The sequence below is a fragment of the Chelmon rostratus genome, chromosome 10, assembly GCF_017976325.1.
Source record: "Chelmon rostratus isolate fCheRos1 chromosome 10, fCheRos1.pri, whole genome shotgun sequence".
NCBI lineage: Eukaryota > Metazoa > Chordata > Actinopteri > Chaetodontiformes > Chaetodontidae > Chelmon > Chelmon rostratus.
The window spans coordinates 10,578,874-10,606,325 of record NC_055667.1 but is presented as its reverse complement, the minus strand read 5'-3'; the positions used below and the strand labels follow the sequence as shown (position 1 = coordinate 10,606,325).

At 40.2% G+C, this 27,452-nt stretch overlaps 2 protein-coding genes across 5 annotated transcripts; both read right to left on the bottom strand.

The window, feature by feature from the left end:
- Positions 1-166: 166 nt before the first annotated feature.
- ube4b (ubiquitination factor E4B, UFD2 homolog (S. cerevisiae)) lies at positions 167-24,903 on the bottom strand. 4 transcript variants are annotated; one of them, XM_041945978.1, is made up of 29 exons: positions 24,607-24,903; positions 23,168-23,387; positions 22,293-22,428; positions 21,631-21,718; positions 15,495-15,639; positions 15,140-15,365; positions 14,467-14,922; positions 12,702-12,821; positions 11,381-11,522; positions 10,863-10,963; positions 10,569-10,683; positions 10,105-10,188; positions 9,764-9,820; positions 8,978-9,094; positions 8,708-8,806; positions 8,513-8,626; positions 7,959-8,157; positions 7,383-7,521; positions 7,202-7,301; positions 6,878-7,005; positions 6,602-6,700; positions 6,092-6,327; positions 5,786-5,912; positions 5,517-5,661; positions 4,275-4,409; positions 3,936-4,127; positions 2,961-3,135; positions 1,540-1,686; positions 167-1,313 (listed from the first exon to the last, which is right to left on the bottom strand). In XM_041945978.1, the coding sequence occupies exons 1-29, from the start codon at positions 24,628-24,630 to the stop codon at positions 1,249-1,251; spliced, it is 4,131 nt and encodes a 1,376-aa protein (XP_041801912.1). In that variant the 5' UTR covers positions 24,631-24,903; the 3' UTR covers positions 167-1,248. The 4 variants fall into 4 exon arrangements, with proteins under 4 accessions (XP_041801912.1, XP_041801913.1, XP_041801914.1 ...); XM_041945979.1 differs by having other exon boundaries at positions 12,717-12,821; XM_041945980.1 differs by lacking the exon at positions 12,702-12,821.
- A 178-nt stretch (positions 24,904-25,081) lies between these two features.
- On the bottom strand, positions 25,082-27,070 carry rbp7a (retinol binding protein 7a, cellular). The gene is made up of 5 exons (XM_041945690.1): positions 27,039-27,070; positions 26,810-26,953; positions 26,292-26,470; positions 25,778-25,879; positions 25,082-25,665 (listed from the first exon to the last, which is right to left on the bottom strand). Exons 2-5 carry the CDS (start codon positions 26,880-26,882, stop codon positions 25,606-25,608), a joined length of 414 nt encoding a protein of 137 aa, XP_041801624.1. The 5' UTR covers positions 26,883-26,953; positions 27,039-27,070; the 3' UTR covers positions 25,082-25,605.
- Positions 27,071-27,452: the final 382 nt, after the last annotated feature.

Sequence of the window (27,452 nt, the reverse complement as noted above, 5' to 3'; positions counted from 1 at the left end):
TATTGGAGAAACAGGAAAAAAATATAAACTTTATACCAATGCTGACATTTTGTTGTGTAATGTCGCTTCCTTAGCAAAGGGTCAAATAAACTAAACTTGGCCAAAAAGAACCAAGCAAAACCACCAAGGCATCAATTTGAGGAAAAAACAGTGACGAGTTGTGGAATAATGTGCATCATCATTTATTTCAGTTCAAAATCCTAGCTTCCAAACCAGGTATGTGGTTAAAGGAAATAATTTCCTGTACAGTTAAGGTCAGCAAGGTCAAGTTAGGTACAGTGCCGCTTGAAAGAGACCATCTTGAGGTGAGATGTCAGTGGTTCTGAAGAGTAGACTTTTAATGGTGTGCTCTGACAATGGTGTTTCTGGTGGTCATGCTACATTCTCTCATGTTCCTTCCACTTCGCCTAAAAGAGGGTTATTTGTCCACGAGGCGCTTAGGAGGTTCTGGACTTGAGGCCATGCACACACAAGAATTAAAATTCAGTCTATTGAAGTCAGCAGGGAAAATGTGCCTAAAAACAACTGAACATACTGTATTTTGGTAAACCGCTGCTTATCTTCCTACTGTACTCAAAAGGAAGCTGACATTTAGGATTAGTTTACATTAAGCTACATCCTTAATGGATATTCCCAGTTCTGAACTTTGTCTACAAGCACAAACTGTGTATCTGTTAGCTCTGGGAAACCAGCATACATTATGTGGACTCAAGTTCATCATTGTCACAGTCTCGATAATGAAAACCCAGGGCTAGTAATTTTATCAGAACCCACCCACACTCTCCCAAATGTATTGCCCTTCCCTCTCCCTCAAATCATACGTCTTTAATGAAGCCCACATACAGAGTATTACAAAACAAAATGAGAACCATTAAGGAAAATGATCAATGAAGTGACTGTATGCACCTCGCTGGTAAACGTGTTGGTGGTGGAAACGTATTCTTGCAGCATTATAATGCATTAACTAACTCTTGTTAAATATATGTATATATTTTGATATATATATACACAAACTCATGAGAAAAAACTTAAAAGTCTTAACTTTATTATATTTTGTTTTTAGAACCATGATAATGGTTTGAGACAAAAAGGGTAAATGTGAATAAAAATCAAATCAGGTCTCCTTTTTTCCCCCCATTCAAAATGTTGTTTTTTTTTCGTCATTGGTAGTAGTGACACTCAATTCAGGCATGTTGGAGAGATCCCTTAATGATGGTTAGCAGGCCAGACGATGTTGACATGTGGTCCTTAGACCGGCCGTCCGCCCTGTTTCTCTCTCATCCAGGCATGGATCCTCTCCTTCAGCTCTGGGACTGTAGAATTAACAACAGATTGTGAGGAGCAGCTAAGAAACTGACATCCACTATCTAACAGGCAGTAACTTCATTTGACATCCAAGTGTCCTCAAATCATTTGTCTTGAACCTAAAACTAGGTAAATGCTCTGCAGTTCCTATTAAGAAACACACTTTTACACTTGCTTTTGCCTACCTTGAACAAAACAGTTTTACATGTAAAAAAGGCATCGTGGTGGGGTTACCTGACTCCAGCATGCTCTCTGTGAGTGGCTGTCTGTTGAACGGATCAGTGGGGGAGTTGAGCAGATGGCGCAGGATGATGGCTCGGTCCATGATGTTCCCAGAGGGCAGCATCACAGGGTCAGTCATAAGTGTGTCCATCAGAGGGTCTGTTATGACAGTTACATGTGTATTTTGGATTAAGATCCAAAACAGTCGCCCAAGCAACAACTGGCAAACTTCAACTGACAATCCTGGAATTATTGTTCTGTGTTGCATAGAAAGTGAGTTTTACTCTACTATGCTACTAGCTAATCTACCCTCTGGATTTCGCAACTGTCTTTGAAGATAAGATAAAACTTTATTTATTTATTTTAGCAAATTTGGGCATTACAGCAGCAGTGGGAAGAAAAATATGAATTCATAATTTTATGATTTATGAATCATATGTTTTCTATGACAGCAATATTGGTGTGCCTATCAAAACAGCAGTTAATAAAATATCCAATAATTACTCTACAGCTTTGGATAAAGTGTGCCCTATATTGAAATGTCATAAGGTTGTTACAGTACGACGAGTGCATTACAAAAATAAAACCTGGCGTGGGAGATTTTAACCACATAGAAAGCTGATACTTGCGCCTCCTGTACGGCACACTCCCATCAACTGTGGTGGGTTGGCTGGCATAACTGGCAATCAAAGGAGGTATGTGGGCCACGTTCTCTTTCTAGATTATATTAAGTCTGTGGTTATAGGATAGCCTTGCTCTAAGCTGTCTATATGACCTCTATGAGCTGCAAAATCCCCTGCAAATGTCTGGAATTCAATAGCAACACAGGCTGCTGAAGATCCCATCTGTCTGCACTGACTGACGTCCTGACCCGAGGTCACACCAGATTTCTAAGCAAGTTTCTGTTTGTGGCCAAAGATTCAGCAGTTTACTTGATGTGGGTAAGGTAAAAAAGTTTAAAGTTTCAATTCAAACATTACAACTTAATTTAAAAACTGTATTTAAAAGAGCTTGGTTGATGTTCAGTGTAATGCTGTTAGAAGCAGGGCAATATGACAGATAGACCCTTTTACTTTGCTTTTCTTTTTGAAATATGGATATTCTATACAAATAATACATCATGAGAAATGACAGTTGACCCTGACAGGATGTTGTTTATTAGGGTCCCCAATTTTAGGATTTGGAAGTTTTAAATAATTGTCTGAATAAACTTAAGGCTTTTGAAATATTAGCAACCTTACAGAAAAATGAGAAACATAAATATGTATACTAGACATGCTTATTGACTTTCTAATGACATGGGACTGAGTACATTCCAAAGTGGGTTGTAAGTACAGTTATCTCCACTGGATACACAGATTTTAAAGTAGCAACTATGCTGCTTTAACACAATGTGGACAAACACACACACACACATATATATATATACACACCTTTGAACTCGTCAGGTGCATCACTGTAGTCCATTTCAGACTGGGAGTTCTTGGCGACTATTTCCTCCACCTTCTCCAATAGCAGCTTGAATTTTTCAATGGCGATGGAGGACTTAATACCAGCCTTCCTCATCTTTGAGATCACCTCTTCAAAGAGCTCGCGGCTGTACGACCGCTGCATCCAGCCCAAAGAAAGAGAAAATTTATTAGGGATCTGGCAGAGACAAGCGTCTGAAATAATGTATGAGTATTCAGAACCTTAGCTGTGTGTCACTGTCATCATATTTAAGACTTAAGACAGTTATGTCTACACATTTTTTCATTGACTATGAAACTGTATGCGACAATGTACACCTTCTGATACGCACTCCCATTACAATACAAACAACAATATATGGCAAATTCGAGATTAAGAGGTCACTGTTAAGTTTCATCATCCAGAGTATTCGCTATAAACAAAACACACATTCCCAATTTAGATGTTACTTTGTCCAAAATGTGCAATCCAGTGCATGTCTGTGGCACTTAAGACAATTAACAATAACAAAATGCAAAAAAAAAAAATGCTACAAGTTTTGTTGATGCTAAAGTATCAAGCACAAGCAATACCACATAAACACATGTTACGGTGAATGCTTGAAACTTGTCACTTCATACATGAAAAGAAACTAATCTACAGTGTTTGGAGCCTAAGTGCTTCCTGCTCGCATCATCTGGGTATTCAAGATTGTTGCTGTGATGCTTAGGGTGTAACAAAGTAACAATTCAGAATTTATTCAGATGTCTCAGAAACAATACAACCATGATTTTGATCATCTACCACAGTTGCTTGCCTCCATTTCTCAAGACAATTTTTCACCACAACAAACTCCCACTTGTGTTTCATCATTAGGTTCAGCGACTATTTTTGTCACACGAAGTCTTAAGGCTTAAGCTGTGAGTGAAAATACTGTATTTGTGATCAACTGTGCCAACCTGGTCATCTGCAATTGCTTTAGCAAAGCGGGCACAGTCCAGCTGCAGGTAGATGTCAGTCAGCTGGTCTAAGAGCTTCTTTGGCTCAAAGCCATATTTCTCAGGGTTCTCCACCTTCAGGTCCCGACACTTGGGCCCACAGAGCTGCTGGAGGTTAAAGTTCAGCATGGCAGCTAAACGAGGGCCCAGCTCCTGTATGAAAAAGAAGGCACTGTTTAGACAAGCGTGATCATAATGCCAAATTTAGGCAGATAATGTTGCTTTTACATTAACTGTTACTGTATAACTGAGATCGTCCAAGTGTGACCACTTTTCAGAAGTGGAGGCAGCGGCACTCACAGGTCTGAGGAAAGGCTTCTGGACCTGCTTGGTGAGGATGTGGAACATTTCAACCGTCTCTGTGGCCAGAGCCAGATAGGAGCGAGACACCCGCTCATCCTGAGTCAGCTGGGACTGGCGACTCTGCTGCTGCTCCTGAAAGTTTTCAGGGAAACACACACCATACTATTATAAAACAGACAGTTCTGCTCCTTGATTACGACTGACTGAGCTGCTTACGAAGCCGTTGTAAAATGATTTACATTTCTATCACTGAGGTAAACACATTTTTCAAAATAATAGACTTGCTGACTTTTGATTTACTGGGTGGGCTTAAGCGTGGATGATTGGTAGAGGTAGAAAGCAAAAAAAGGAAGGAGACACACTAAAAATAAAAAACGAAGTCAACAAATTAAGCTGTGACCAGACTATGTGGTCCTGCCACTGTTTTCACACCTGGTATGCAGAGAAAGATCTGGCTATTGATTTTTATCACCAAAATGGAGCTAAACGAGACTCTTCATCACATTTCTGCCATGGTGAAAAACATCAACGGTTTACTGACTGGCATCTTCTGGCACCGTGCAATTAAAAAACACCAGTCCACAGTCAAACAAGCCTATACCAGGAACAAGTACTGCTAGACTAATTAGACACTACATTAACAATTACAGAATTAATTGCGATATCCAGATAAATGTTGATATCCCCTCTAATCTTTAAGCATGCTTTCCACTGTGTATTTCAGTTGCCTGGCAACTATTCTGCTAAATTTCGCTAAAGAACATTTTGCTTGGTGGAGGAATAACTATTTCCTATCACTAAATTACTGCATTCTTTTGTAGCTGTGTGATTATGAGACCTTGCCAGGTATGTGAAGGAACTTTTTTAGAAGAGCAAAAAGGTTGTGTCCTAACAACGCCGCTTAGTTGTTCTAAAATTACTGTAAACCACAGCCTCTTGGGGGTTATTGTTTTATTCTACTCTATTCTACAACACTCACCTTCTGCCAAGTTTCACAGTTTAGCACAAATGCGACTGAGGTGTTAATATGTCCCAGCTCACACAAAAACTGGTTTGTAACCATTTTGTCTTTGCTGCTTCAATTTTTGTCTTTTCCTTTTGGAGACTTAGCACTGCCATCCCCAAAGGCATTTTATCATTTAGATTTTGTTCGATTGCTGAAAGAACTCAATCATTACTGTCCAAATACATGTTACACCTGATAAATAAATAAAAGAGGCTACAAGTATGAGCACTGACCCTCGGCAGCTGCTCCCACTGCTCCTTATTCTTCATCTCCTCTTGAACCTCATGGATACGCTTCAGGGACTCCAGGCTCTCGTCCAACAAGAAGGTGGTGTCGTTAATCAGCATGTTGATGTAGCGCACAAATTGTTTGCCAGAGCTAGAGGGGAGGAGTCATGAAAGAAGGTGCAAGAGTGGGTCAGGTTGGAATTGACTGAAGCCGGACAGCCACTGCCTCAAACCAGAGATGCATCATTTTCTTATATTATCCAAAGTAAACTCACTTGAACTCCTCCATGAAGGTGCCATGGTGGGCCAGGTTCTGCCAGAGACTCTTGAAGATAGTGCTGATATGGTACCGTATAGTGAATTTATCATAGAACTCACTGGTGGCACCAGTATGCTCAACATCTGTGCAGCGGAGACAGTTTTTCAGTTAAAAGGAGAAATATCAAAACCTTACAGTCAAGAAAAATAGGATGGGTCAGCTGCATGAGGACTAGAAACTATTTTACTATAGTATTTACAATCTACACTATACCCCATTCACGACAACAGCAGCTTAGAATCACAGCGTACATAGAACTCACCAGTGTAGAACTTCATGAGGGCAGGGACCAGCTGTTTGACAGACAATGGGTGGTTCTCCATCATTTCAGAGAATCGCTGAGTTCGAGGCTGCACAGCAGGGTTGGTGACAAACAGCACCTCCACCAACTTGGCGATAAGGTAGGGGTTCCTGATGTAGTTCTGGCTGCAAATGAACACCACCAAGAAGGTGACAATGTCCTGGACACACGGCTCATATAAAACCTGGGGAGAATACCTGGAAGAGGGGAGAAAGGGATGGAACAAGCAGTAGTGAAAATATATGTCACTCTTGGCTTCCATTTGGAGGTTGAGACTGAATTATAGAACAAAGAATTACCACATACCACATGTATTGATAAATACATATTATCAATATTCTTTTATGGCTAGGTTTTGGTAGGTTCTTGACATTTAATATCTATATTTTCTCATACTGTTATTTATTTTACTTATTTTATTTTTTATTTATGGTTGACCAATGTGACGAGTGTGCAAGACTATATACTTACTGCACGACAAAAAGCAGAAACTCTGCCACATCCTCAATGTAGAACTCAGGCAGAGCAGCAAAGCTTTTGGGAATCTCGGGGTTCAGTGGCAGCGTAATACTGTGTAAGGAATGAAGACACAAAAATGGTGCGTACATCTTCATTTATAATTCTGCAGTGAAACATCATGAAAGATGGACATTTAAAAAAAATGCTTTGTGTGACACCACATCTGTGCCTTTTACATCAATATCACAGCAAAAAGTAACATGCTCTGTCAGCGGCAGGGCGACTCACTTTGGGTAGGCAGGATCCACCATGCGAAGAATGAGCTGAATTACTGTGCTGTAGAACTGCAGACATCTGCGGAGCAGGTTCTCATCCAGAAGGCCCACGTCAGCACAAGCTTTGGCTCGTACCAGTTTCTGACAGGAGAAAGTCACACACTATAAGATTCACATGTCTGTGAATATGCTCTGTCAAAGAATCCTGCATGTTTCAGCATTTCAGGAGAGTTCAGTAAACTGAGCGATGACTATTTGCAGGTTTGTACCTTTAAATCTGTGTTCACGGCTTAATCGATGAATCAAGGGAAGACAGGGGGTGCATCTACAAACTGACCTTGAGCTGGGTTTTGCATCGCTTGAGCATCTCTCTGTGTCGACTAGCCAGGGGAGAATCTTTCCATTGGCTTTCACTGTTTTTTAGCTCCTCTACAGTCCTAACATGGCAAAAAAACACCATTAAAACACAAAGACTGAGCATGTCAGGAATACCTGTGTGTGCGTGCGTGTGTGTATACCTGTTCAGTTCGCGGATGGCTCGCAACCTGCGGATGTAGCGCCTGCAGCTAGGCAGGATGGACAAATGGTGGGTGTGCAGCGTCAAGAAGAAACACTCTGTGGGGAACTTGGGTTCTGAGAACTTTGTGCGGTCTTCATCTGTCCATGTGAACACATAAAATGTATTATTTCCAATGGTGAAACACATATAATCACCTAAATATCATTTTCTCTGCCTAAAGGCTTAATTTAACATGTCACATATGTCTTGTGTGCAAGGTTTTTCATTCAGTGTTTCAAATCGAAACACTGACATGAATTGTTGACAGTGCAGCATGTGTAGGTGCTCTTATTTTGCAGATGAGTCCAAATAAAAACTGCAGATCTGGCATGTTGATGAAATGTGAGGAAAACAAACAACTGTGCAAAATGGCTTCTCTTCATGCAATTAACGGATTTAGTTCATGAACAATGTCGTCAACTTGAACAAAAAATGCCTAAAACTCATTTTAGACTTCGAGCACAAAACATTTTTGCAAGAGCAAAACAGCCCTCACATTAATTATATCTGTATATTTTTATTTATGTCAACTCACGTAGTTCAGTGAGCCAGCTCTTGAGCTCCTCCATGGTGGCTTTCAGACGCGTCTCCTCTGGGCTGACAGCAAGCCGACACCGTGGATGGAAAATGTAGTAAGGGTCCACCGTCTCCAGCTTGATCTTCATGCTCAGCTGTTGCAGCACCCATAAGAAGTTGAGCATGAAGCCGTCTGCAGACACCAGCTTGTCGTCAGTCTAGGAGAAAAGAAGGCGAATTCAGAACATTTGCAAAATAATGGTCAAAAGCTGTGTCGCCGATCTAAATATGAAACAAATCAGTAACATGAAACATAGAAATCTGGCTGCTTAAACTACATCATCGAAATGACACAACAGATGAACAGAATTTGCGTACTCTAGTTTTCATTTATTTCAATTTCAACCTCAATAAAAAAGCAACTTTGCATACTTTTTTTTTTACATGTATGTATTTTTAAAAATGTATGCAAACACTATAAACTGAATGCATTTTTACACTACAAATTTTCTCAATTGTGGCAGCATGGTAACTCAAAATAGCTTCTATTTCAATAATTCTGTCGCAACTTACCTGCATCTGGGCTTTTTTCACATTGTAGTTGACTAGAGCTGCCATGTAATTAAGAGCTGACTCGCGCGTTTCTCCATTTAGCAGGATGTTATGGAGAATTTTGAACAGATCACCCTAAAAAACAGACAAATCATTTTAATACATTATTCTGTATACAAAGCTATTGAATACATGCAATATGAAGCGTACACTCACCCTCGCTGACTCCAGGTAGTGCTGCAATGACTGGCTGACGACTCGTGTGTTCTCCATGGTGATGGCCGGGCCAGAGAAATACTTGTCTCCTACTTTGGTCTAAAGAAAAAGAGCTGAGTTAAAGATCCATTAAAAACTGTCTGTGCATTAAACAACTTGCTGATTACTGCATTGGGTCTGCTCTCCATTCTCAGGCAATTTTCAGCTTTTGGCAGTATATTAAAGTATGAGAATAGATTGGCTTCAATCTGGTGCTACTGAGTTACTCACATCATCCTCAGCAAACACAGAGAGGCTGAAGAACGCCCCCAGGTAGGACAGTCTCTGGATCTCTCTGCCACAACCAGGGCTCAGAGGTTTAGGGCACCATAGAGGCAGCGACGTTGCCTGCACAGAAGAGCCATGACAGACACACATTACAAAGGGCTACACAGGGTTTTTTGTGTTGTCAATCCACAAACACTTAACACATTTTAGTGGTACTGGTAACCATCCCATCACCCAATGCTTAAATTCCAGTCAAAGCCAGCACAAGTCTGTCAACAGCAGTGGAGGACAATGAACTGAACAATGTGTTCCCTCCTGCTCACACAATTTAAGTCACTAAGAAAAGCTCAATGCCTAAATGTGACTTGATGTGTAGGAATTATGAAATTAATAAAATAATTATTTACAACAAACACAAAGAACTCAGATTGGAGAGATTATGACGTCACTAAATAAACACCCAGTGTTTTTCCATACACAGGGAAATGTTGGCCTGCTCTTCTTCTGTGAAGCAGGAGGAAGACTTAGTGTCATGAATAAAATAAGCAGAGCACATGTTTGTGTGCTGATGTCAACTGGCCATGCTGGTATGATGAAGGTATAAACAACAAAGACAATAACCAGACTTGCAAATAAAATCACACATCTCAGGGAAATAACTTGGAACTAAATTGTTTGGTGCCTTGGCATGAGAAATAAATGGCCTAAATAATCTGAGCCATGAGGACATAATGAACACAAAATGTAACAAAATGTGCAGTAATTCTGGACACACAACTATATACTCACCAAATTGCACACTGGGTGAGTCTTTCCGAACTTGATTTCACAAAGCTCAGCTAATGCCTGTAAAAAGTGAAACAGTGCTTCAATTGACACTTTCCTCAAACTTACATGTTTGATTTAAAGATAAACTGGGTTACATGATATGACGGCCGAACTTGGATAAAATTAGAAACTGCAAGAGTGAGATTAGTTGAGTTGAGTTAGCAAACAACACTCTGTAACAAGTTGTCGCAACACAATGCAACACACTCCAGTGACAAAGTTCTGCAAAATGTTCCGCAACTTCATTAAGTCTCACTTCCGGCCTGCAGTATATAGGTCAGGTCAGGACAACACCTTCTTACCATGAGGGGAAATTTAAAGTTGTCACTGTCAAAGGAACATTCTTTCACGGCAAGAGCCAGTCCATGGAGGATGGGAATGAAGATCTGAAAAACAAGATAGTAAAAATGTCATGCATCAGTGCCATATGACCTTTTTCATGCTGTGGATGTTTGCCTGAATTAGTGTAGTTTCTTCATAACTGTAAAGGAGCTTTCAAATGAGTGAAACATGGTATCAGTCCAATTATATTCATGTACATACTCATATATACTGACACAGTGAACTGCAACCTCATAGGTCCATACTCACTTGCAGAGAGAGAATTTTTGAATCAAAATTAAATTTGGTGTGGCTCCATTAGCCAATAAGAGTGAATATGAGTGTGTTTGTGATGTCTTCTTGTCACTGTATGCTGGGATAGGTTTCAGCTTAAGTGACCTTGAATTAGTCTGAAAGTGTATCTGAAATGGGATGTGCTTCCCACCTGTCGGAACACCTCGTCCTCCTGGTGGGTAATGCGTACCAGCTCCTGAATAAAGCCATACGGAAGGTTCCGACACAGCATATAAGGTACCAGCAAAGACTGCTGGAGAGGGCTCCTACATGCAGAAAACAGATAAGCATTGTGCTGCAATTAAATAAGCAATGTGTTTGGAGTAGAGATGAAAGAGTAGTTGCCATGGAGACTTAAAGAGAAAGGAACAGAATGTAACACAAATATGACGACAGAAAAGAAAATAGCCCAAAGACTGTCACAGTGTGTGGCTGGCTTTCTTACCGAGGCTGGGTCAGGGTCCCTTGCAAGACCAGGGCAACATTGGAAATACACTGAGAGCGAATGTTGCTGAGAAGCTGGCTGACATTTGGTTGGCTACACATCTGAGAGAGAAATGGACAGGAGTAGAAGACGAGGGAAGATGGTTAAAGGTGTGATACAAATGTATGCTGTCAATTTCACAGAAACTCTGTCTCTAGGCTCTGTTGAATCACAGTGTTCTTTGACAAGCTAAACCTTCGCTCATTTGCAGACCATCTGGCCTACAGCTAGTCTCTGAAGTACAGACTGTTCCTCTGTCCTCAAGACATTTTGCCAATTGTTAAGACACGGTCAATAAGCTGAAAGGACATTTTAAGTTGTTACTATAAGAAGGATCATTACAATCTTAAAGGTTCGCTTTAATCTCTAAATAGAGTTTCTTTTTTATGAAAAGGAAAGGAAAAGAACAAAAATACTTTTAGTATCATTTGAATAAAAGCTGGCTCAGACAATTCTTTGTCTCGCAGATAGCTAGTTACCTTGGGAGCTTTCCTCTCCTCCATGCCAACACTGTCAAAACGCTCAATGAGGTAGTTCAGCATCTCTGTCTCTTTGCATGCTTCGATGGTGAAGCGGTCGCTGGCTGAATCGCAGGACATCCCCCCTCCACATGCACCAAGACTATAAACAAAAAGGTAAACACAAAAACAAGAGCAGAGAGGGGCTCATTAAATAACGGACAAACTTCACAGCAGAAAGAGATATACCGTTAGCATCAAACATAATCACGTATGTATGGTTATTAAGCTCAAAGCCACTCTCAAGGGTCCTGAAAGAAACAAACTTTAAGGCATTAGTGATGGTATTGCAGCATCTCAGTAGTGGGCTCTTGAAAAAGGGAGGGGAAGAGGGGAAAAAAGATTATTAAATATTCAAGAGCTTTGCAGAAAATCTTTGAAGCTGATATTAGGATTCAGCTTGCCACATGTAACTGCCAAATACAGTGTTTAGATTGCTGTTAGTGGTCAGCTGTAACCGCAAAAACCTGTGTATGAGCTGCTTCAAAGCACGACAAACCTTAAGAAGTCATAAACTTTGTTATTTGTCCATTGGACACAGGCAATGCAGGAATATCACCTCTGCGAAGGGTTACAATTGTTCTTGAAGCTAAAAAATGAAATCAACACAACAAGTCATATTGTTAAATAACAATGCAACTTCATCCATGCCTGATTCTCCTGAATAAAGATGAGATGCAAGTTCAATTAAACTTTGAATTGGAGCATGTTGTTGTGAAGACAATTCAACTCCACCTATACACTTAAAGGTTTATCAGAACAGACTCATGCTGTACTAAAGGGGTTAAATGATATTGAAAATGTTCCCTTTATGTTTACATGCTTCTTAGGATTATCTTGTACATAAAAATATATTGCATATACTACACATTATATACATTAAAAATGAAAGTCAATCGACTTTACCCAATAAACAGGGACCACTAGACCAAGAAATGTGTTGAGAAATACAGGATTTTAAAGGCTGAGGGTTACAAAAACGCAGATATTTTCAGTTAATAGCAGATTGAAACCACAATAAATGTGGATGTATTCTATAGAGTTTCTACAGCTCTGCAGACACCATACTTACCAACACATTATATACTAAATGATATAGTTTAGGGACCTGAGCAAAACAGATAGCATATAGTTACAGCACTCTTAAAGCTAAGCCTGCATCAGTGGATTTTTCACCGCTCGACCCTGGTGTGTTTGTGCGCAGTTAGTGGTAAGCCTCCTGGGCCCACTGGAACATGCAGTGGACACGTAACTGAGCAAGCACACACAAACAAACACACACCGTGCAGCGGTGTACCTGGACCCAAACTGAACCCGTGCAAAATCCTCCTCCTCCTCAGAATCTTCATCACTGCTGTCCTGAGACATGTCAGAGAGGGCATAGAAGAGGAACGACAAGGGGCTAACATGACGAGGAAGAGAAGGAGAAGTGAGGGCAAGATTAGAAGAGAAGAGGATGTTGTGCAAGCAAGAGGAGACAGAAGGGAACTGAGAAAACATGAAGACAAATGTGGAATGGTAACAAGTCAGAAGAAAAGAAGACAAGGAAGAAGGGAGCACTAAGGAAAGGATGCTGGAGGGTTGCATGCTTTCTTGCTTGAAGACTACTTCTGTGATTTTTTTAAAATATTCATTAATGCCATTTTGTCTGCAGCTTTTACACACTGTCAGAACATTTTCCAACCGATAACTGAACTGAGTGTCACGATCACTCACACAGCTTGTCTTGGGCAGGCCAATGCAAAGAGATGTAAGCCACATCTTATTTGCTCCACATTGTAATAGCGATGTGGGCCCTATAAAACATGTTTGTCAAACTATATCTAATATTAGTTATTTGCAGAGGAGTTACATCTTTAAAATGGTAGCAAATGTTAGCAAAAAGCAGTTGCAGCATACTGCAAATAAAGAGAGAGAGAGAGAATTTCTGTTAATTGTCTGAACACACCACATATTAGTAGGGCTGTACTGAATAATGCAAAACTCCATTCATGACGCTGACATTCTAAAGCAACATTCAAATGCAGCACACTTTTTTTTGCCATGTCTATTTATTCTGTTTAAACCCAGTATTTCTGCACTAATATTGTTAGTTTCATTATTATTCATAACACTATACTATTTGTAGAACTAGATTCCAGTGGTGGCTGCACAGGACTGTTTCCAGCTCGCGTGGCATTTCCACTAATTCCAGAGTTGTAAAGTCAAAAAGTCTGAATTTATTGAAAAAAGATCGATGTAATCATTACCATAATTCACAACATGATTGTGATCTAAAAAAATATTCTGCTTCAATCCACATTTGCTGGTGTTTAGCCTTTCGAAAAAAAAAATTTCACTGTGGTCAAAAAATAGTTTGCTCTCCAGCTTGCCATACCAAAGAAACGCAGGCAACTCGATTAGCGGGGCGGTCTCACAGCAATCTAACAGCACCACAAATTACATTTATATAACCACAATAACAAAAATCTATTTCGGCTCTCACTCATTTAATCCGATGAATCACTTACTTCAAATTGAGGATTTTGTTGAAGGACTTTTATTTCTTGTTCTTTTTAGGGTGATGACATCATAACATATGATGACAGACTATCAAAGCTTCATTTGAAACCTTGAAAACAGTTTAAAATTCACGTTGTGTATATCTAATCCCCATTAAATTCTCTTTAAATTTTTTTAAGCGCACTATGGGCATTTGTAACTGACAACATACTGTACTTTTTTTTTTTATAATCACTACAGGAACTCTCCAATTCCCTTAACTTGCAAACCTGCTTGATCACTAACATTTATAGACCAGCAGTCTAAAACTTACCCAGTTCAGATCCTTATATGCATATACACAATTAATTAAGTAATTAAGAACTGACTGCATGAAACTTAACATAAGAGACAATGTATACAACCAAAGGGATCTAGCTAAAGATTTAGTTCAGACTTTGAGTTATCACCCAACTTCAAGTTTGACTGCTCACAAATAGTTATGGTTTTAGTATGTTTGCTTGCGTGTGCACCACAAACTGACATGCAAATGGAAGATGAGATACCTAGACGGTGGGATCCTGGCAGCAAAGGCAGCTTGTCGGGTATTTGATCTGGGAGAAGGGGGCACCACTGTAGTTGGTGTAGAGGAGGGTTGGTTGCGAGCCCTAGTTGAGCTCAAGGAGAGGGACTGAGGGCTGGGTGGTGGCACAGGAACTGGTGTATTGGGAGGAACAGAGGGCCCTGCAGGGCTAGGAGAGAGTCCAAATGAACTAAATCCTCTGTTACCCAGGCTAGATGGGGAAGGAGCCCCCCAGGGAGAGGTGACAGAGTAAGGCCGGTAGCGCTGGGAGATGGGCATGGGGGCAGAAGGAGGGTTGAGAGTGTGTCTTGGAGTAGCAGTAGCAGGGGAGCTAGCGGGTGTGGAAGGTAAGGAGGGTGTTGTAGGGGTGGGGAGAGATGGGGAGATCCTCTTGGCTGCATCCAAAGCCATCGAGTGAGGACTACCACACCCATACAGACTGTGGACAACATTGATGAGACGATGATTGGCAAAACTGATGTAGGAACATTGTCTTAAAAAATTAAAAATCAGAAAAACTAGAAAAATAACATGATACCAATTAAATATCAATACATCACACTCTTGAGGAGTAGTGTAGGGGGCCTATTCAGAGCTCTGATATATCTCTGGGACTTACACTGTCAGAGCTGATAATACTGAGTCAAGGTACTTGCCTGGACAGAGAGCTGGCTCCAAAGGAACCTGCACCAGGGCCCATGGGGCTGCCACCTTGGCTGGAGGGCTGCACCAGCGTCAGACGATGGTCGGGGGATTTGGCTGCTGCAATTGGCTGAGAGGTGGCGGTTAAGCTGGCGAAGGGGTTGTTGACACGTGACTGGGTGGACATCATTAAGACTTCCATCAGGATCTGACCAATCAGGTCTTTGAAGTCAGAGTATACTAGACGAGAGAAAAAAACGATAAAGGTCAAGTTATGGAATGCGGAAATATGTCAATCGTAAAACAAAACTTTGCTTTTCGCTCAGCTGGTTATGGTGACCAAGGTAAAGACAGTATGCAGGGACATACCGTCTTTAGGGTTCTGGTGGAACTCTACAGCCAGTGAAGGGAGAAAGATGACATCTCTATCCTGCTCCTTCCACGATACGCGGAGGATCTTACAGATGAGCTGCAGAGCCTGTTCTTCTGAGACATCTGAGTTTGCAGAGGTTTCCTGAGGTCCACAGAAAGAGAGAGAGGACAGTGAGGGTTTGATCACAATCTGGAGCCACTTATAGAGTAAATGCCAAATGGAACAGCATTACTCTGATTCTCAAGATATTCAGTATCTTTTGATCACTCTGGTCTGTCAAGAGTCAGGTATGCATCAATAACTGAAATAAATGAAAAGGAAACCAAGGAGAATAGCATCTATGGAAAGTCCCCAATCGCCTTCCTTTAAATACCACAAGACTTTTTATTTACTCATTCAATCTCAAGATGGGCATGATTCAAGCCAACCAAATAATTATAGGTCCCAATGAAATACACTTTATTTATTCCCAAATTCTGTGTTTTCCCTATTTCAATTTCTAACTTCTAAACCTAAATTTAAACACGTTGTCATCAGAAAGTGTCTTATCATGTGACGAATAAAATTCAATGACAAAACATTCAAAATTTAATGAATATCAATAAATTTCATAAATATTTACCAAATTTCCCCAGCTGGGGATTAATTAAGTTGATTTTATCTTATCTTAACACAAGACTATTTTTCATCAAACAGCTCTTCTGCAGGACGGCCTCATTCTGCAGTTACAACCAGTGTTGATTTGGATGAGAATTTCTCAGAAAGTCTCAGTTGCTTTACTTAAATTTGTAGTTGGTTTGAAGTCACATTTCATTCTTTTTTTGTTTGTTTGTTTCATTCAAGATTTAGTCAGTGTACTTTTACTTGAGTACAATTTTGAGGTACTGGTACTTTACTTGAGAATTTCCATTTTCTGCTACTTTGTACTTCTGCTGCACCACATTTTGGATGCTAATACTGTACGTCTGACTCAACTATTGTTATTTGATAACTTTACTTACAAGTTATTTTGCAGATTCAGATTATTAGTAAAAAATAAAAATGACATACTTTGATGAATTATTGATGTATTATTATAGAGTAAGGTACCAAGCTGTATATAAAGTAATTAAAATTAGCCCAACCTTTACCAGCAGCAACATTATGGTGTTCAACACATTAATGCATCAATAATTAGAATGAAGTAATATAATAATAGATAATATCCTGAAATGGGCCATTCTGCTGTTTCATTTTTGGTACCTTTGGTATATTATTGATGCTAATAAATTTTTACTTTTATTTAAGCAAGAATTTGAATGCTTTACTAATAACAGTATTTTTACATTGTGGTATTGTTACTTTTTCTAAGGTAAAGAATCTGAATAGTTCTTCCTCCACTGGTTTTCTCAGACAGTTTCAAGATGCACTGACAGATTTTGCTGAGGGATATTTCTCCCGACTGTATGCGTATATCTACAAAACAAACTAACAATATTTTATGGCCTCTGCATGTTTGGTTGCACAAAACAATCGCATCCAACATAACTGATGTTATAGACGTTTTAGTAATCAAATTATCGGCCTGTGAAGGACTGCTTTGTCACTGCGCCTAGTGATGAATCACAAGGAAAGGTCACAGTCTGCTGGTGCTTTACCTGACAAAACAACAAAAGAGTTTTTCTATATTACTGAGGTCTTCTTCTGAGTTTCGTGTCATGTTCCATTATATCAGAGTAGAACTCTGATATAATAAATCAGCATTTATAAAAATGTGTACACTGTGTTGCTAAGGCAGACGAGCACTTTTTGGTTTGGTTCACGTTTATTCACATGGAGCTAAAACTAATGCAGAATTAAGTTAAATGTTCACAGAATGAGTTTTAGGGATGCACGATAGTAATCGGGCCGATAGAAGTCACACTGTGATGTCAGTGTGTGATGTCACAGTGTGATGTCACACTGTGTGATGTCACACTGTGTGATGTCACAGTGTGATGTCACACTGTGTAATGTCAGTGTGTAATGTCAGTGTGTGATGTCACAGTTTGATGTCACAGTGTGATGTCACACTTTGATGTCACACTTTGATGTCACACTGTGATGTCACACTGTGATGTCACACTGTGATGTCACACTGTGATGTCACTGTGATGGTCATTTCTAATTATATCATTCTGAGATATTAAAATCATCGTTTGTAGGAATGCACGATAATTATCGGGCCGATAACAAGAAATTATGACGTCATTCCGATAAGTCCGATATCATCACGAATAGCCCCGATAACATATGTGTTTTTGTCAGCACGGCAGTGCCTCGCTCCCACTATGAGACCCGAATGGCCTGCAGTGAATGCTGCGTTCAAGTGATGTTGGCATAATCGGAAAAAATCTCTCACTGGGAAAAATCAAGAATACCCCCTCATGCCAGAAAACAACTCGTTAACTCGGTCATAATTTTGCTAGTTGCTGACTTGAATTAATATTCGCAGTATTTTTCCACATGTTACACACAAAAAATAGAAACATGAACGTAAATAGGCCGAAAGAACGACTGGCAAACGAGGGGACGGGGGAATGTACGTTACACCTTGAATGCAGCATGCGGCACAGCGTGCTTATGAAAACAGAGGCTTTCGAAAAGTCCAAGAAATTTGCCAAAGATGACCCACGGGCTCAGGTTATTGAAGATTTAATCATGGACGTGATGGTGCTTGACTTACTATGGACTGCCCTTCTTCAGTTTGTTTACATAGATAAGTCTAAGTAAGGGATCATGTATCTTCCTTCAGGATGACATAGAAGCCCGACACTCACTATACGTTATCCCGCTTAGAACACGGCTTATTACTAAAGCATTCAATAGTGTGACACAAAATAATCTCTTTTCTCGTCTTTTTTTGCTGGACATCATTCTCCAGCCAAGTGTTTGGTCCTCTCCAAACAAATTAAAAATAATGTACAGAAAATGCTCCATATTTTGCCTCTCAAATCAGCTGGCGATTTGTTATTGAGCTTGGTACATTAAAGGATAACTTTCGTTTTTTACAACCTGGACTTTATTTGTAGCATTAAATAAGACCATTAGACACCCAGACAACTTTGGTGGCATTTGGAGTCGTTTTGAAGAAATTAGCCCCAGAGGAGCGGCGCGTATATCCGTATAATGCGAGTAATTGGGGCACCCGTGCGTAGCCTCTATAAACGCATAATCTGCGGCGAAACTCGTTCATATTCCAAAATTTTGTTGTGATATGCTGGCACTATTCCCCTCTGAGCCCGTGGTGGCATGTTATCAATATACAGCGTCTCGAGGAAACTACCTCTAACGTGGATGATGTCATTTTCGAGCGACGCGCGCTGCGCGCAACCAGCCACAACTCGGCTAACTCTGCGGCGGTCGGCTAGTTTAGCTGTAGTTTGCGACTGTTATTTTTCACAAAATGGATGAATATTTTTCCGACTCTGAGGTGGTGGACGATGACTTTGTTTACGGTGGACGTCCTTACCATTTTGAGCCGGAGTACACGGACGAGGAGCTCGTTGAAAGGAGGATGCGGAGGCAGAGAGAGGGACAGCTGGCCAAACAACAACAAACGCGTATCTCCTGGCCGCAAGTCCCACTCTGAGCAACAGAGACATTCCTCCTCTGTTGTCATCGATGAACATTGTCCACAAGAACACCACCAGTTGCCGTTTACTTGTGGACGCGCAGCCGTTTGTTGTTGTTTTGGCCAGCTGTCACAGTGTGGTGTCAGTGTGATGTCACCGTGTGTGATGTCAGTTTGAGATGTCAGTTTGTGATGTCACCGTGTGATGTGATGTCAGCGTGTGATGTCACAGTGTGATGTCACAGTGTGATGTCAGCATGTGGTGTCATGTCACAGCGTGTGATGTCACTGTGTTGTCTCTGATGTCAGTGTGTGATGTCACACTGTGATGGTCATTTCTAATTATATCATTCTGAGATATTAAAATCATCGTTTGTAGGGATGCACGATAATTATCGGGCTGATAACAAGAAATTATGATGTAATTCCGATAAGTCCGATATAATGAAGAATAGCCCCGATAACATATGTGTTTTTGTCAGCACGGCAGTGCCTCGCTCCCACTATGAGACCCGAATGGCCTGCAGTGAATGCTGCGTTCAAGTGACGTTGGCATAATCAGAAAAAATCTCTCACTGGGAAAAATCAAGAATACCCCCTCATGCCAGAAAACAACTCGTTAATTCGGTCATAATTTTGCTAGTTGCTGACTTGAATTAATATTCGCAGTTTTTTTTCACATGTTACACACAATAAATAGAACTTAGAACTTAAATAGGTCAAAAGAACGACTGGCAAAAGAGGGAACGGGGGAATGTACGTTACACCTTGAATGCAGCATGCGGCACAGCGTGCTTATGAAAACAGAGTTCAGACTTCTTCAAAGTTTCCGAAGAAGATTGTTCGCTGGTTGTTCGTAACAAATGATCCAAGCGAGTTCCACTAGGAGCGAGAAATTGCACGAGCTTTAATACCTGATCAGTCACCTGAAACATAACCACCGCTTTGACGGAGTTTGGAAAGCGTATGAGTATGCCCGGCTTGCTAAAGACACTAACGTTAGCAAGGCAGCCGCAAAGAAGCCACCAGGACTAACGCGACGGCGAGGCTTTCGAAAAGTCCAAGAAATTTGAAAAACTTATTTCTTTACAGATATTCAGCGAAATCATGTCAAATGTGGAGAAGTGACAGGATATCCCAGACCTGAGAGAGACGTAGCTGGAGACAGAGTTTGGTTTACCGCAATTTTTTTGGACTGATGGATAAAAGTCCTGCATCAGCTGATTTCTGCTTTCAGTGTCAGACATTAAAAAATCTGTCTCCAGTTTTGTCTCCACTCAGCAGTCTTTTAGCAGACTGATCGTCCATGCTGTGTTTCTCTTGGTGTTTTTTTCATGTCTGTCGGCTTCAATCTGGTCAATCTCTGCGTCCTCAAGTCTTTTGTGTCTTAATATCGCTCCTCCTGTCGGTCCAGCGTTGTTCTTTACTTTTCTCGTCTGGGGACATCATTCTCCAGCCAAGTGTTTGGTCCTCTCCAAACAAATTAAAAATAATGTACGGAAAATGCTCCATATTATGCCACTCAAATCATCTGGCAATTTGTATTGAGCTTGGTACATTAAGGGATTGCCCCTTTAGTCTGTGACTGTTAGGAACACTGCTGAATTTTCGCGATTGACCAATCAGAATTGAGTATTTAAGAGTGCCGTCTTCTAACTTCTGTCAGTACCATATGCACTGTACATTATTTTTGTTGTCAATGAGGAATGCACTTTTTCAGTTTGTTTAAATAGAAATGTTTGAATCCAACTTGTGTCAGTGCATTAATTTTCTATGTATATTTATTTTTTGTAAACTTCTGGAATACACTTATTCAGTTTGTAATCCTGATGCATGTATTTGCATCATTTCAAGGGGCCTTTATTTTTTATATCAGTAAGTAATGCACCTTATTTAAATTGATATGAGATATCAAATAGGTTGTTTAATAGCTTTAAGAACATGTTTGAGAGGCTTATCCATAGTTTTTCATTGGAAAAATAAAGATCTCTTCATTTAAAGAGGCAAAACTGTTTTTGGTTTTGTTCGTGGTATTGATGTCATGATGTTTGGTATATGTGTGTGTTATCGGTTATCAGTATCGAACTTTAGGAGCTGAAAGTTATCTGTATCGGTTATCTGTATCTGTTTTAAAAAACAGTTATCGTGCATCCCTAGTTATAATCCGTTTATGAGTTGTAAGAAATTCTTAATCATCTTTTAGAAGAAGATGCTTACCGAAAGCTCAGCTCTCTTAAATTTAACAATTTGCAAACAGAGCAAGGCAAGCATGTCACCAACGCACACTAAATTCATGGGGAACTTATATCAACGTATACCGTAATGTATATCAACATTAAATTACTCCTGAAAGGGAATTAACATACTGTAAATATTATTGAGTCAATCAACATACATAACAATGATATTTACCTTGGAAGACACTGGTGTCTTTTCAAATTGCTTTCACAAAAACCCTGATATTTATAAAGTCCTAATTTCCATTTTACAGTCGATTCTGTTATTATTTAGTTTGAGTAGTATTCACTGCTGCTGTTTACCTTTTCAGTCAAGTTCCTCTTCTCCCTGCGATCGCTATCCTCCACCTCCATGTTCTCTATCCCTGAGTCCACATCCACCTGGGACATGCTGGAAAAAGACAGAGAGCTGCAGTTAGCACGTCTCTTCATCCCTAAGCAGAGCACGCTAACACTCGACCCTTGATGGTCCATATGAAGTGCCACATTTGTCTCACCACTTTATCAAAAAAAACTTAATAACCAGATTTCGAAAAAGCGAAACATATGGCCATGCTACAAAACACATCGTTATTACTAATGTTTGCTACGAACAATGAAAAGAAAAATACAACTTTCTGAATTAATTTCAAAAAGGATGAAGTGGCTCTTGAATATTGTTACACCTTTACATAGAAACAACCGTGATACTCATTGCATTACTGTGTAATAAATATGTATTTTTTGGTGAGAAGGATGAAAAATTGTCGCCACTGGAATCTACTGTGACAGATATAATTCAAGCTGGCCACAGTCTCTGTTCTCTGAGACAGAGAAAACTACATCTTTTTCAACAGCCACCTTTCAAGCCCATAGAAGAAGAGTATCTGATAGTGAAAACACAAAATTTAAGTGGAGTACAGTTTTAAAATGTTTTTTAAGCCTTTGAACCAGGTGGTAAAATATGCCATTAGAAAAACTCTTACCTCTTTTCACAGGAGGCAGTGTCAATATCCATGCTCTGCGATCGGGACAAACTCTGGGACTGAGTCTCAAGGCTGTTGGAGGGTGAGCTGGAGAGGGAGCTCACACCCTCGCTGCTCTGACTTCCATATGCCACCCCTGCAAACGAGACAGCTGATTATATGCCAGGATCTTACTGTGACTGAAGGGCTAGACAAAACATCTTCTTCATTACCAACAGCTAAGTGAAATAGACAGTGTATACACTAGCTGTGTCAAAGAGAATATGCATAACAAATACTTTAACATGCAATAAAGGCATGCGTAACTGCCAAGAAGAAAATCACAAATTTTAACCAATTCTGGAAAATACCACAGACTGTAGAAGCCCTTAAAGGTAGCCTTGTATAGCACCAAACAGCACCAAATCCCAACATAAAACTGTGTCCATACATGACTCACTAGTGTAACTTCTAGAGCAGCACCAAAAGAAAGCATTGATTCACACTCTGCGCAGCGGGCCTACAACAGTGTCCGTTAAACAACATGTTGCTGCTGTTTGCATTGATGTCACTCAGGGTGCATGACAAGTTCCTGCTGCTCAAATATCAAGGTCCCTTTCAGCATTGCACTCACATAAACAAGGTTGTTTATCATCAAGCTTCAGAGACAACGTGTCACAGGCCCATTTGAGTAGAAGATGAGGTTAGACTAATGATCACTAAGGGGGTTAACAACAATACCTGTGACAACCAGAAAAAGCTGACTGGATCTTGACCTGTTGTTAGCATCAAATATCAACTACAACATTTAGCCTAAAGTCTTAGTTGCAATAATAATAATTACTACAAAATGGCTAAATACATCCTAAAACCTATAGATCTTATTTGGTTCTTACCAGAGGTGCCCATAGGGGATGTGGCAGGAGTACCACTGTGGACATTGAGCCCCAATGATTGAGAGGCAGCTGGTGGCAGGGGCTGAGGTGCGGCACCTGAGGATCCAGGGAGGGGTCCAGGGGGAGTCTCTCTCTGTGGGGATGTCAGAGGTGTGCTGAGAGGGGTGCTGGGCTGTGACGTCTGTCCACCTGCCAGTCGCGCCAGTCGCCTTCTGCGAATCTTGAATGAATATACCAGCACTTTCACATATTCAGTCAAAATAGATGCATAATATGAGCTTGTATTATAAAAAGACTGCTGAAATGCATATAGACCATAAAACAATTAGCCTTTAAAAATAATCACAAAATGTGGACAAGCGATCACGATCAGCGTGGACAAGATAAGAAATGTAAGCCAAAAAGTTCATTTACATTATCCAATTTTGATAAATGAGCCCCAGACAGTATACACTCATGGATTTTAGAGGAGAGTGGGCTTAAGCTTAAAAGACAGGTCTTGTGGAATAGATACAATGTAACCTACATTACAAGCAAAGTCAGATGTGAGCAGTAATCGTACTAAATCGTGCAACTCAGTTGAAGACCTCAACTTTGGTTAATCAACACACTCAGTAGTGAGTTGATTGAGTACACAACACTGGTACAAGGTGACGAAGACAAAATACTTAATAAAATGTTGTGTATGTGTGTGAGAGAGACACAGAGAGAGGTTCAAGTGGAACAGCTAAGTGGCCAAAGAGTCGGCCCACAGTTTGCACAATGGTGGCCCGGTGTGTTTTTTATGCTGAGTCGTCTCGCAGGCTAATTTTTGTCTGTTAGCAAAACAACGTTAGCGGCTATTAGCTATCTTACCGCAAGAAGATATGTCAAATCAACTCGGTAAACAACTTGTAATGTAATCTGTCAGAATATAATCTGTGGAAACATCTGTCACATGAGAGAAAATCCAATGAATTTATATGAATTAAGTTGTTTTATATGAAAACAATGTTATCCAAGGGCCAGCTTGTGCACAGCCTGTAGCATTAGCTACATCAGCTAGTTAGCACTGTGCCCAGGCTACATTACATTAACGGACTGGCAGCGGTGACAGAAACATACGTCCCTAATCTAACTTCTACTTTGTTCGGTAGGCTGTATTTACTGACTGACTAAATAAACAAATTAAGATTCGCGTTGGAAAACACGCACTTATATGTGCTGGTGTCGAGCCAAATGTGGGATTTTATAGCGGATGCAGTTCTTCAATTTAGATTATGCTAGCCTCTGAGCTAGGTTAGCTTTAGTAGCAAATCGGCTAGTGGCAATACCATTTCAAATGGAGTCCGAAGAAAAGGAACAAATCTGTAAACATAAGTCTAAATTGTAACGTTAGCAAAACGGAGCTACGTTAATTATCGGCACTCATTTTGAGCGTTTTTCCATTGTCACCTTACCTCGTCTGCGCTCAACTCCTCCATCGCATCTAAGTTAGCTAGCTATTTCACTTTCAACTGCTTTAATGTGTGCCAGCCAGAGCCAGCTAGCTAGCCTGTATTAGAACTAAATATGCATAGTCTAACTCGTTCAACGAATACGTGTCAGTCTTGATTGTCTTCAAGATAAAAACTAGGACACCAGTTTACGGAGGGTGGCGAGATACAGGTCCACCAAAAAGTCTCTCGTTTGCTAATTTTCTACCAAGAATGAAACAAAAAGAAAAGTAGCTGGCTATTATACGTCAAAATACAACAGCGGCCATTTTGGTTCTACACAATGTCACGTGACTTAAAGGACTAACGCTACTGGAGGAGGTGTGGGGCTTCATTGTATTACACAGATAAATGTGATGTAAATATAAGTGATTGAAATCATGTAAATGATTGAATAATAAAACATTCCACTTCCAATTTCTTTCAATATCCGTTTTATTATGCAAAATTCATATAAAACTGTATTCCAATCATCCTAAACCTCATTTTTGTTGTACATGAATGAGAGAATGTATTTTTTACAAATAGCTCCACCAAATGTCAAATGGACAGCACAAGCCAACGCAAAGAAAATGTGGGGTCTCAAATTTCTCCTGTCAGACAACAGACATTTGCAGACAACAGAATGTTTGCACTAAACAGAGCGTGCATAGACAGGGTTTTTTTCAGCCAGCTGAAAGGCTCCAGAAAAGGGTTCGATGTTCAGTATTTTGTTTTGTCTGAGGCCAAAACACAACCAAGATACAGACCGGTGTAGCCCAATGTCTAACAAAAGTAATGCATTGATGCCATCTAGTGGTTTTAATCATACCCTGACAGGAGAGATACCTGAGGTCACTGTACAGGAAATACCACAAACTAAACTCCCAGTGGGGTTTTGTTTGTCAGGGTTTAGGGAGGTGGATCCAACACATGATGTCTTTCATCACAGAGTAACGTCTCCAGAAATACTTTCATTCCTCTTCACTCATTCACATTCTTCTTAAAAACCTGCTTGCAGACTTCTCCTTCACAGTACAGCACCTGGAGAGTTAGTAGGTCATGAAAATATTAATTTAATACGATGTTGAATCAGTTTATTTTTGTATATTATGTGGAACAAATAGAACTAAATTGTTCATATTCTTGTTCTTACCAGATGTAGCTTGTCGTCTTCAATCCAGTGAGCCCAGCCCCGGTTCTTCTTCTGTCCAATCTGTTCAGACACCAGTTTATTCCCCTCCCATGTCACCAGTGACTGCACAGATGGTGGAAAAAAAGACAAAGCGTACATCAAGTCAAAGTTTTGTCTAGCCTGAGTATGTTTTAAAGGGCTGCACATAAAATAAAACAATAATAAACAAAAGCAAAATACCTAAAGATGTAAAACATGAAATAAATTAGATGTAAAACATTCGAAACAGGATATTTTAATATTTAAAAAAATGAAAAATGAAGTAAAATACAATGATATAAAATATGCCCATAAAACTCCTGTATGTTCATTTCTGGATACAGTGTCCAAACTGGTGCAGCACACATGCTCACAATCACAACACAGAGCAGTTTAAGCAGCCCAACAAATCAAGTGGTCTGCAAAATACATGCAATCATTACGCTTGACATGACATTGAACACACAATTGGCTGCCATCAGCCTTTCATCTTCACCTTGACGTGTCTGTTGTCCAGTCCCTGGGTGAACTCCTCAAACTCCTCACCCACTCTGAAGGAGATGGTGTAGTTTCGGAACGTGCTGGCTGTTTTGATGATGAACTGGTCCCCGTGCTGCTCAATTACCTTCCTCAGCTTCAGCTTCAGAGCAATCTTTTGTAAGTATGGGCTGATACCTAGAACACAAGGCAGATAAGTGTTTTACCTGAACGTGCAGAAAACTAATCTGTTGAACAAACTCACCCAGAGGCCGCTGACACATTCTCTCCCTCCCACAGTTCCATGCATGTCATTAACAGCTCCGCAAAAAAAAAAATCACAGCCAGCTTCCCCCAAATGTGACAACGTATTTTACTCCTAGTGCATTGTGTAACGTTGTGTGGTGGTATGTCTGCATGCATTTTAGAGCACAGTTAAAGTCAGAGCAATAGAAATGCAGACATCCCAAGTCATTCATCAGAGATTTAACATCTGAGAACATTGTTTGATTAAAACAACATGCTGTCAAGACTTACCCAGTGCAATCATGTAGCCCTCGAAGTTCACATTGCTGATTATGTCCCATGTACCACACAGGCTGGCTGGCATTTTGGTCACCTGTTTATCCCCCTCCTTCTAGGATGTGTGTGTGACTAATATGCAATCCTCACACTGGTGGGCTGATGAGTTCAGAAAAGAGGCTGCTGTTTAGCGAGAAGCCTGCAGGTATAAAGGTAAATGTGCCCTTACCTCATTCGCTGTCACCTTTGGAACATGTGAGGATGAGGGAGGTGCTCTTATCTGTGCCACTGTGTGTAGATGGAAAGCCAGACTGGTCAGACTGGTCTCACTGACTAATCAACCCTTTAAAATTGCCCTCTGAAGTCACACATTAATTGCTGACAACATGCACCTTAACACAAGGAAAGAAAAGTATGCAGACCTTTCTGTTTGGAGGAAGGCTTTTTGTGGAGAATTTCAGTTTTAACAGAAATTACACATGGTGGGTACAGATAAATTAAGTACAGTGTTTATTGCACAGTAATAAATATATACTGTATGTGTCTCAGTAGAATAAAGGGAAATATGCGTAGGTTGAGTACTTAATAACAATGAAAATTTTATATTGCACAAAGTAGATAAGATACACAATAGCTGTGTAAGCCTTATTAGTTAGTT